The 11,513-nt window shown below is 37.9% G+C and overlaps 2 protein-coding genes across 3 annotated transcripts; both read right to left on the minus strand.

Moving 5' to 3' along the window:
* Window positions 1-1,054: 1,054 nt before the first annotated feature.
* LOC126402002 (uncharacterized) lies at window positions 1,055-3,212 on the minus strand. Of its 2 annotated transcripts, none has more exons than XM_050063635.1 (4): window positions 3,105-3,212; window positions 2,690-3,007; window positions 2,371-2,497; window positions 1,055-1,493 (listed from the first exon to the last, which is right to left on the minus strand). In XM_050063635.1, the coding sequence occupies exons 1-4, from the start codon at window positions 3,166-3,168 to the stop codon at window positions 1,349-1,351; spliced, it is 654 nt and encodes a 217-aa protein (XP_049919592.1). In that variant the 5' UTR covers window positions 3,169-3,212; the 3' UTR covers window positions 1,055-1,348. The 2 variants fall into 2 exon arrangements, with proteins under 2 accessions (XP_049919592.1, XP_049919591.1); XM_050063634.1 differs by having other exon boundaries at window positions 2,371-2,500.
* Window positions 3,213-7,047: 3,835 nt separating this feature from the next.
* On the minus strand, window positions 7,048-10,411 carry LOC126402001 (uncharacterized). The gene is made up of 5 exons (XM_050063632.1): window positions 10,322-10,411; window positions 9,929-10,240; window positions 9,549-9,675; window positions 9,379-9,427; window positions 7,048-7,389 (listed from the first exon to the last, which is right to left on the minus strand). The coding sequence occupies exons 1-5, from the start codon at window positions 10,383-10,385 to the stop codon at window positions 7,225-7,227; spliced, it is 717 nt and encodes a 238-aa protein (XP_049919589.1). The 5' UTR covers window positions 10,386-10,411; the 3' UTR covers window positions 7,048-7,224.
* Window positions 10,412-11,513: the final 1,102 nt, after the last annotated feature.

Below are 11,513 nucleotides of genomic sequence, written 5' to 3' on the forward strand. Positions count from 1 at the left end.
TAATAGTACTTTTCTATGAAAAATGACTCAAATCGATTAGTCGACTACTAAAATAGTCACCGATTATTTTAATAGTTGATTAGTCATCGATTAGTCGACTAATCGTTGCAGCCCTACTACATTTAAATACATCCCATGATACAATACCAGGTAAGTGTGGTTTTCAGTAAATATGTAATAATGGCTGGAGGACTCAGGGCTTGATTCGTGCAAAGCAGTGAAGACAGAGTGGGATAATCTGCAGAAGAGTCATGAAGCCTCAGTTTGGTTTAATCTTAATTTGTTTCTGTTTATTGTCAATTTGCTGACAATGACATTAAGAAATAGGCTCCACTAATTAAACCTCTCACATTTCAGAAAATGATTTAGAAAAAACATTTAGTTTTAGTAACAGGGCAGCTCTCCTACTCTCAACCACTGTCACAAACAGAGCTGGATATAAAGGGTCGATACTAAGGTTGCTGCTGGGTCGTCCTTCTTCAAAGCCTTTTTGTCTGCAGGAGTGAGAACGAGGTGGAGAGGCATAACATCACCAAGGCAACAGAGAAAAGCAGATTTGAGTAAAGACAGGAAGCTCATGCAGGAAGCTGAGGTGTGTGACACCTGAGTGTATATTTCATGCCGACATGAAAGGACAGCTTTTTTTCGTCGGTGTCATTAACCAAGGGCCAGATTTCTATGACTTTGGAGTGAGACCGAGTTGGCAGAAATGGAATTTAATATAAAAGTTTTTTTCTTCAGTTTATAATCACCTGAAAATAAAAAACATTGTGTTTTTGTTACCTTAGAATGAGCCATTTATATCCACAGAGGGAGTGGGCCCTTTTCAACAGAGATCGCCATGTTGCACTACCACAGAAGCCCAGAATAGACAAACCAAACACTGGCTCTAGACAGGGCTATTTGTGTTTTTGCATTTTTGCATCACCCACCATGGTTAGAAACCCATCTGTGATGAGAGCAACAGAGACACACTCATTTTTTAAAATGCAAAACTGCTTTATTCAGTGTTTTTACTGATTTAAATCACTGAGCCTGTTTGCTTTGGAGAGGATGTGACCTCTGTGGTTAATTCAACTCTCCAAATTCGAATAAAAAAAGTTTCAGCTGGTTGCAATCTGCACTCCTCACTGCTATAGATGCTACTAAATCCCCCTTAATCGTACATACTGGAGCTTTCAAACATTGAACTTACAAAAGGAATACAATTTAGAAAAAGCTTGGTTTAAGGGTGAAATGCAAAAAGAGGAGGCAATGCAAATAAGCCATGTTTCAGTTGCTATTCAGTTGCAATACATGCATCACATCGGAGTACATATTGTACAATTAAAACTCTACAGAAGCACCCTTAAATTTGTGTCATATTGAGTGGGCACACTGAATTCGGTAGTGTGACAAGTGAATAAATGTCGTTCTCTCTCTGTAGGTAGGAGCTATACGGCTCAATTTCCTCTGGCTCCTGCACAACAGTGCTCAGTGGTTCTGATCGTCCTCTGTCAAGTAAACAAACAAATAAAAACTTATATTAGTGTTCTATGCAAAAGAACAAAGTTTTCACTATTAATCAATGAAGAACATGTTATTCTTTACTTAAAATATTTTCAATCCCTATCTGTACTATATATATGCACACAGAGCAGTGAAAAATAATTTCCTCTCTTCCTATGAAAGCAAAAAGGAGACATAAGTACTTTAATTTAAACGGCTGCTCAATACTTAACGTTGAGATTTAAACATCAATGAACTCATAAATATCTTATAAATTATGCATATGAATTTGTTTGTTTTTAATTTATCTCTTACATTTCTTGATTTACGATTTCAAAAGCTGATTTTTTTTTTTTCAATGTTCACAAATTCAGATCCCAAAATTCAAATTTCAGAATTTCAAAAAACAGATTCAGGATGCTCAAATTTAATTAAGATTCAGATGCAAAAATTCACACAATCTTATGCTCTAAAAATGAGACAGCTTAGCAACCATTTTGCTATTTCATTGCAACAACAAAAAAAAAAACACATACAACCACTGCAACATGCTTTACTTTTTTTTTCTGAAAAGCTGCAGTGAAATCAGACATTTGAAATCCTATTGCGACGGATTAAGTATCCAGTGGTTGTTATAATTAAAATAATTATGTCTCTAATTTGCCTCCAGATCTTCCGGTTTTCCTCTATTTTTTCACAGGGCCGTGCGGCGTTAAGATAACCTTTTTCCCTTCAATAAATAGTCATTTAAAAACTGTATTTTGTGTTCACTCAGGTTGTCATGTATTTAAGTGTGTTTGACAATCTGAAACAATTAACTGTGACAAATTTACAAAAATAAAAGAAGGCAGGGGAGAAATACTTCCTCACAAAGTCTCTTACCTGTGTTTATATTTTCTGCAGATAAATCCCATTATAACTCCAGTTATAATGACGAACACAGATACTGGAACACCAATAATTACAGCATGATGGAGAGGTATTTGTGTAGGGCTGCTGATGTCTTCGTCTTCTTAAAAATTGTAAAGAAAAAAATCCTTGTCAGAAAAGCAGCACATACAGTAAGATACTCTCTGTTGTCCACAATATTATGTAATTAAACGACAATTGTATTTACCCCTGAAGTCAAGCACACACTGGAAAACACCCAGAGAAATGCAGAAAGTTTGAACATAAAAAAGAAAACAAATCAAACATTTACCTTCCACAGTGATATTCATACGGAGAGTATCTGTTCCATCAGCATGTGAACACTGGCAGGTGTAGTTCCCACTATCTGCTGGTTTTAAACTGGTCACATGAAGAAACACAGTCTGATTCTTTTCCAGAAGAGTGAATCTGGAGTCACATTCGTGCACAAAGTCCTCTCCATGTCGATACAGCAGACGACACTCCTCTCTGCTCCTTTCTGTTCTGATCCAACACACTATAAGAATGATGACATGCTCTGTCGCATTGGTGCAAATTGGAGTCACATCTGGTTCTCTCCCGATGGTTTTCACAAGTCGCTGCCCCGTCTCTGCGATCAATTCATGAATGAAATAGAATCCATAAGTTGGCACATGCTGTATTTATGCATTTGTAAAATTAAAATTAAAGTAGTTCCTGTACAGTACCTTTCCTGTCGACAGAAACAGTGAGCTGCAGGAGCAGAACAAACCAAAGTTTCCATTGACCCATGCTGGTCAACACTCTAAGCAACAGTGCAACAGCTGCTGGCAGCGTACAGTATCATGTACTGTAGGAAGGAGCACACACACACACTTTTGCACCATTCTCTGACGACCTAAACCTCAAACTCAGTTCTCACAGAGGTACGAGCTGGTGTGAGGTCCTCTAAAACGGAAGTGCAAGACATGAACGCCTCTGCTTTCATACTAGGACCCTCAAAGATGAAACACTAGAGCTGTGTTTGAGCAAAAGTAACGTTGATGAAAATAAGTTGTACAGCATGCAGAGCCCAATCAGAGGCCTTTACTGTGAAACACAATGTCCATAAAATGAGGAAATCAGAAGAGTATTATATTCATGACAAGCTAAGGAAGTAAAAGTAGAACAGCTTTCTTATCATGTGTGCTACTCCTCTCTTACCAACCCACAACAAATGACTTGTGAGCGCTCATGTCACAAGAATAGACGGTCGTGTGACTACAATGCTGGTCGAGCGATGGTTAAAAACGCTGTGCATTAACAGTATAAAGTTAGGTTTAATCACCTTGAGCAACACACTTAGGATGACCTGACACATTCTACTTGCTGGATTTTCCGGCACTTCTGTATGATAAAGGGCCGAGTTGGTTATATTGAAGCATTCAGAAAAGTCACACACTCTGCTCAGCAGGTGCAAAATCACAGGTTTACACTACAAAACTATATATCTGACGAGAACATGACAACATTTCTGGTAAGTGACAAAAACACACCTTACTTCATGTAAGTGGATTAACTTTGCTCAGATGAAGACTGTTAAGTACTACAGGCTTTTGGGATATTTACTCTTCAATCAGCATACAGTGGTAGTGATTGAACTTTATTTTGAAATACCATTAATTAATTATTCATAATCAACATTGTACAAAATCCTGACACTTCTACTTCATAATTGTGAGAATCAGAAAGGCCTCAACTCAAAACATGTGTTAAAAAAAGGGTAGTCCCACAGGAGGAGTTGAATTTGACAAACTTTATTGTATTTCTTGACTTATCAACCTCTGCAATACTTTTACACAGAACATTTATGTACAAAGTAGCCACACCCTGCAACAGCTTTAAAAATTGGAGGTGTTGACACTAATTATTATTGGTTAAAGCTGATGTAATAATAAGCTAGTATTTTAAAGAATATAACTGTCAGCTTTTGGTTATGAAACAGATGCAGTGAAGAGCAAACACATCACAGTCCAAATGCTGTTATCATGTTAGGTTGATTTTTAGTCTTAAATATCGTCATATATTTTGCAACTTGGATCAGTCTCTCTTCCATCTACTTCCTGGTTATCCAGGCAGACAGTATTGTTGGCTGAGTTTGAGATACTTTGGTAGACTTCACTCCCCGGCTGCTGGAGGCTTGTGTAGGGGTCATCTGGGTCATCACCATCCTATACAAAAATAAAATATAAGTCACAATGCATCATGTTGTTAAACTAAATCGTGTTGAACAAAGGAAGAGACACTGCCACTCTTCCTGAGTCACTACATTAACTAAAACCTCAGCCTTACAATAAGTGGTTAAAGGCAATGAACCTGAGAGTTAAAAAAAAAATATTTTAAAAAGGTACATAATATAAGAATACATTACTTACCAAAGAGCCAGGAGTTTCAGATAATCCAGATGTGGCTGCTCTTGAACAGCATCTTTATTTAAAAAAACAAAGAAAAAAAAGGGAAAAAAAAGATCATAGTTAGTGAAACACCAAATACACACACACACACACACACACACAAAAGGGGACTCAATGCTTATCGCCTGGAAATCTTCTTGATATTACAGTCTTCTCTCACCCATGATGAATTATTTTGCAGATAAAGACGAAGAAAACTCCAGTTATAATGATGACTGTAGTTACACCAATGACATCACTTCGGATCTGCATGTGTGTAGAAACGCTGGTTTCTTCGTCCTCTACACAATGTGAAGAAAAAAAAAAGGCAGAAAATGACACGGATATTTGTTCTATTTGTAAAGAATTCATACTGCCATTAGAAGTTCTTCATATTCTTCACAATGCAGTGAAAAAAAAATGAAAATCTCAAACTAAGCCAGTGCTAAGGTTATACTAAGTAGGAAAGAAATGCAGAAAGTTTGAAACAAAAAAAAACAAGAAAACAAATCAAACATTTACCTTCCACGGTGATATTCATATGGAGAATATCTGTTCCACCAGAATGTGAACACTGGCAGGTGTAGTTCCCACTATCCGCTGGTTTTAAACTGGTCACATGGAGAAACACAGTCTGATTCTTTTCCAGAAGAGTGAATCTGGAGTCACATTCGTGCACAAAGTCCTCTCCATGTCGATACAGCAGACGACACTCCTCTCTGCTCCTTTCTGTTCTGATCCAACACGCTATAAGAATGATGATATGCTGTGTTGCATTGCTGCAAATTGGAGTCACATCTGGTTCTCTCCCGATGGTTTTCACAAGTTGCTGCCCCGTCTCTGCGATCAATTCATTAATGAAATACAACAAATGAGTTGGCACATGCTGTATTTATGCATTTGTAAAATAAAAATTAAAGTAGTTCCTGTACAGTACCTTTCTTGTCGACAGAAACAGTGAGCTGCAGGAGCAAAACAAACCAAAGTTTCCATTGACCCATGCTGGTCAACACATCTAAGCAACAGTGCAACTGGTGTTTGCAGTCTACAACATCATCGAAGGAGCGCACACAAACACTTTTGCACCATTCTCTGGTGACCATAAACCTCAAACTCAGTTCTCACAGAGGTACGAGCTGGTGTGAGGTCCTCTAAAATGGAAATGTAAGACATGAACGCCTCCGCTTTCATGTTAGGATGCTCGAACGTGTGAACGAATATGGACTGGGTGCATTTGTCTGCGGATAGAGTGTTTTAATACTTTCACAGTATTTATATCGCACCTACACTTCCTTAATGATAAAAAAACAAAGCCTAGCATTATGGCTTTGCAGTTGGTTGCCTCAAGCCGAACCAGTCAAGTTGCAGTTACAGTTTACATCCATGTCTATGAAAACACGTTTCACACACATATTCAGCACAGAAGAGTATGTGTCAGTATGTGACCAAATGATTCCCCTTCTCTTCCTGAGATATGATGTTGAATAACAGCCAGAAACATTATGATGTCACAGTGAAGCTGACCTTTGACCTTTTGTATTTTTATTTTATTTATTTACCTTTATTTGTTATAGAGGGACAATGTACATGAATAAACATTTTAAAAATCAAATGTAAATGCACCCAATTATAGCCAAAAGGCTCATTTCCATCGGCATTCCATTGCATTCATGAGAATGAGATAGACGCAAGTTCACAGTGACCTTGACCTTTGACCACCAGATTCTAATGAGTGTATTGTTGAGTCCAAGCGGACGCTTTTGCCAAATTTGAAGAAATTTCCTCAAGGCATTCTTGAGACAGACTGACGACCTGAAAACATAATACCTCTACCCAAGGCTATCGCTGGAGTGGAGGCATAAAATAAAAAAAATTAATTAGTTAATAGTGGAGTAAAAAGTACAATATTTGCCTCTGAAATGTAGTGGAGAAGTATGAAGTAGCAGAAAATGGAAATACTCAATGAAAGTTAATATTTGAGTAAATGTACTTAGTTGGATCCACACACATTTAAGGGTTTTAAAATTATGTTATGAATAATGACCTTAGTTGTTCTTTTATCTCAGACATGTTAGGATGGTGACACTTCTGAGGAAGGCAGAAGTTTCCGCTGAAACATGTCAAGGTATGTAACATCCTAACATGAACACCATTGAACTATTATGTTATGAATGTTTGAGATGTTAAGCAACATAAGTAGCTCTGAATTTTCAGTGATTCATAATTCATAACCGTGTTACTGTACATGTATATAATGATAATGCGCATACTCTTCTCTCTTTGAGGAGTAGCTGCACATGACTAATAATGTGCTGTACAGAAGGAATTATGTGATACAGCATTTTTAACACTGTATAGTAATTTTGTGACTTCTCCAACAGTTTGATTATAAAAACATCTTATCTTGACTTTGGGTTTACATGTTTTCATAGATTTCCTGTTCCAAATGCACAGTCACTATTTTGCTGCTGGCGGAAGTCCTCTTCTTGTCAAGTTGATGGTGCACTGGGGACATAGTCTCGTAGAGGCCGCTTCCTGACTGCTCAAGGTTTGTGTAGGGATCATCTGGCTCATCTTTGTCCTAAAACAACATATCAGAATTTATAATAAGACACCCTAAAAAAAGTCTTAAGTTATAAATGTTAGTAAGTCATTATTAAGGGCCTTCTGTTTCTTAAGCTGTTAACTACAGTTGGTTATAATGTTGTGAAAGATCTATTAGAAAGTGGTACTTGAAGGGAAAGTTTGGATTTTTTGAAGTAGGGCTGTATGAGGTACTTAACCATCGCCTGTGTACAGTGTATTACCTAGAGCAGTGGCTCTCAAATGGTGTGCCGCCGGATTTTGTGATAACCACACATTATTACTGCAACATTCATTTAATTAAATTAAATTCAGAAAACCTTCAGAAAGCCATAAGTGGGACAATGAATCGCCGTATTGTATGGAGCAAGTTATAACAAAGCACCAGCGAAGATGACCTACCGCCAAAGGGAAAAAGACAGTATCACAAAAGCTACCTGTCATATTTTTTCTTATCTTTATTGTCTATGGTGTGATAAGAGTGATAACACATGTTACAGAAGCTGTTGTGCACAGACCTAGAGTAGATCAGGTCAGTGCGCCCCTAGTTTGGAGAAGCAGATAGGAGTACTGCCACAGAAGCTAAGCAGTGTACTACTGTGGATGGGGGCAACAGGGATATGTATTTTAGCGCCCTAAAAAAATAATCTATCAGCCTAAGTGTAAGTGCATGCTATATTAAGAATAATTGAACAGCTTTACCTTGCCATCAGACTGCCCTTTCCAATGGGGAACTGAAGCTGTTACATCGCTGTCCTCAAAGCCACCAGACTCCACTGACAAAAACAGTAATTTTGCCTCTCTGAACACAGGAGCTGCTGGTCTACCACTGCATTGATTGGTAAGTTTGGTTGTGTTATTGTGTGACTTTGGTGAATACGAACTAACCCTTTAAAACACCAAAGTCACAAAATACACTAACTAACTAACTAATAGAGGCAACGGTAGAAAAGCAGCTCCGGCTCCTGTGAAATAAAATTACTTTGCTTTGAAGAGAGCTTAGATAAGTTTCACTTTCAATTCAGTTACCTGTCATAAATCACTGTCTGACGGCAAGGTAAAGCAGTGAAAATATTCTGAATATAATGTTCACTTAAACTGATATTATTTTTTTAGGCGGCTAAAGTCTGTTTTGCTGCTGCCCCTGTCCAAAGCAGAGCATTGCTTAGCTTCCATGGCGATACTCCTGTCTGCCTCTCCAAACTGGGGGCATGCTGACTGACATGTACTATATATAATACACTGACTATGGATAAGTACCTCATACAACCCCACTTCTATCCCTTTAAAATCCTAACATATCATGTTACATTAGTTGAAATAAATGAGGTTGAAAAAAGGTTGAGACATTGCACCTAACAAGGAAAACACAGTCTTTCGAAACCTGTGACTCACCTGACCTGGCACTCACACCACTAACCCTCAACACCTACATCTACAGTATGCCTCCTCAGCAAGCCTGATAAACGCTGGTGGAAAAATAACGTTCAGAGGCAGTAAACACAACACATGCATAACTGTGCTGTACTCAGAGCTTAAAAAATAAACTATAATAATGTATGCAGAGAGAGTCAAGGTTTTCAGCTGGCCTAAACATTAATATGGGCAGGAAATTCACCTTAAAATGCAGTATTGTTGAAGATATAAGTTGGGTTTCAGAATCTCAAAAAAATCTGCAATATGAACACCTTATACCACGTGTGAAAATTGTCGTCACACCACTGAATTGAGGTGGTTTATAATGGTGTGACAACCACAAAACAAAGCAAAATTTGTGGCCATTTAAGAGGAGTGAGAAGTCAGCAGTCAACTATTAATAACCACGAGAGGTCGTTGAACATACAGCCATACATGTGCACACGAAATATTAAGCTGATTGTTCCAGTAGTTTGTGAGAGTATCTGCGGGCAGACACACACACACACACACACACACACAAGCTACTTACTAAGTTAATGGTTGAAAAACAAAAGAATACATTGCTCACCACAGAGACGGGGGTTTCACAGACGGATGATCCTGACCATGAATTGTATCTGAAAATAAGAAGTGACTTATTATGTTTTCCTACAAATACTACCACTGCTATGAAACTGCTGAGTATCCTAAATTACAGTGCAAAACACCAACTACCTACTGCACATTTAAAGTATTCACCTGCAAAAACACTTTCTGAGAGTGAGCCCGAGGACGACTCCAGTGACGGTGATTAATCCAGCAGCACAACAAATCACAGCGGTATAAATGAGAATTGTTATAGGAGAAGTGCTGCCCTCTTCTTCTCCTAAAAAAAAACAAGAAAACACCAGATCATTTTAGATTACATTATATTTAGCAATAAATACAGTTATAATAAATATAAATATATATATATATATAATATCTCATCTGACAAACCACTGGCATATATGATCAACGTCCATACCAAAATAGACATTAGTACTGATGCTAAGGTCTGACTTATTCTATAAGCAGAGGCATCATGAAATGAGTCATAACTGTTGTGAGAGAGCTGCAAGGTGTCAAATGCAATGTACCTTCCACAGTGAAACTGAGGTGAATTTTATCTGTTCCGTGAGCATGTGAACACTCACAGGTGTAACTCCCACTATCCACTGGAGTTAAACTGGTCAGGTGAAGAAACACAGTCTGATTCTCTTCCATAAGTGTGAACCTGGAGTCACATTCATGTACAAAGTCCCCTCCAAATCGATACAGCAGATGACACTCCTCTCCTCTGCTCATCTCTGTGCTGATCCTACACACTATGAGTGTGATGGTGCTCAGTGTTGCATTGCTGCATAGCAGGGTGACATCTGGTTCTCTCCCAATGGTTTTCACAATCGTCTCTGCAATCATAGGGAGTGAGAGACTGCACCTGAATGAGCAAGACAATTAGGACAGATTAATAAAACTCTCTTGTACTTTACCTTCGGAGTCAAAACACAAACACAGTGGCAGGAACAGAAGAAACTGCAGTTTCCATTCAGTCATAATGGCAAAGTGGTCTGAATAACAGTTCTGCTGTCAGTGTACAGTCAAACTATTCTGAGAGGAGGAGGCTAACATTTACAAAAGGAACTGAGGTGACTTAAGATAAAAGGAAGTGCAACAAAGCTACTCCTACTTTCTAGTTTAGACTGTCTGGGGGAGTTTTGAACACTGGTTTCTATGAAAAGCAAGAATTTCTGGTAAAGCATCATTCAAAAAGGAAAATATAAATATATGTGTGTACATAAAACCAGTAGCATTATAGAGCATGTATGGGAGGGGAAACTTACCCAGTCTGAGGTCTTTGATTCTTCAAAACTAGATGTCAAGTCCAGGCAATTCAACGACTTAAAAGAACTTGTTTTAAGATGTCAAATGACTTAAAATTGGTTTGAATGAAGACTTGACACTGGTCAAAATTACATATATGACATGTGATGAGGCTAGACAGTTATTTTAAGGAAGTTAATAGTCTGATAGATACAGAATATTAGATCAACTTTATCATCTCTGAGAGGTAAATTTGTTTCCACAGTGTGCTGTGCATTATCCCCACGTATGCATGGTGATTTTGGCACATCATCGGTATCAACAGAAAAACGCCTTCAATGAAATATTGGCCCGAAATTAACATTATTACTGATATGAAAGGTTGATAAGACAACACTCTAATTATGCGACTTTCATTAGTTGAAATAGGCTGAGTTTGGTTGTGGTTATTGTGGGATTGTCTCAGAGAGAGCGTCATCCAAGCCTAAAAATGAATATGGCATGTTCTACATGTAACCTGAGTTGGAGATATTTTCTTACTCTGCCCAGTGTATCTGTATATTTTGAACGAATTGTATGTTATGTCTGCATCTGCCAGTGGGCCAACAGGATGTCGGAGTATTGTTACGCTACTTAAATGGCACATTATTCAGAGAGTGAGATGCACCTACATACAGTGGTGTGAAAAAGTGTTTGCTCCCTTCCTGATTTCTTACTTTTTTGCATGTTTTCCACACTTAAATGTTTCAGATCATCAAACAAATTTAAACATTAGTCAAAGATAACACAAGTAAACACAAAATGCAGTTTTTAAATGAAGGGTTTTATTAATGAGGAAGAAAAAAATCCAAAGCTACATGG

The sequence above is a fragment of the Epinephelus moara genome, chromosome 15 (assembly GCF_006386435.1).
Source record: "Epinephelus moara isolate mb chromosome 15, YSFRI_EMoa_1.0, whole genome shotgun sequence".
Taxonomy (NCBI): domain Eukaryota; kingdom Metazoa; phylum Chordata; class Actinopteri; order Perciformes; family Serranidae; genus Epinephelus; species Epinephelus moara.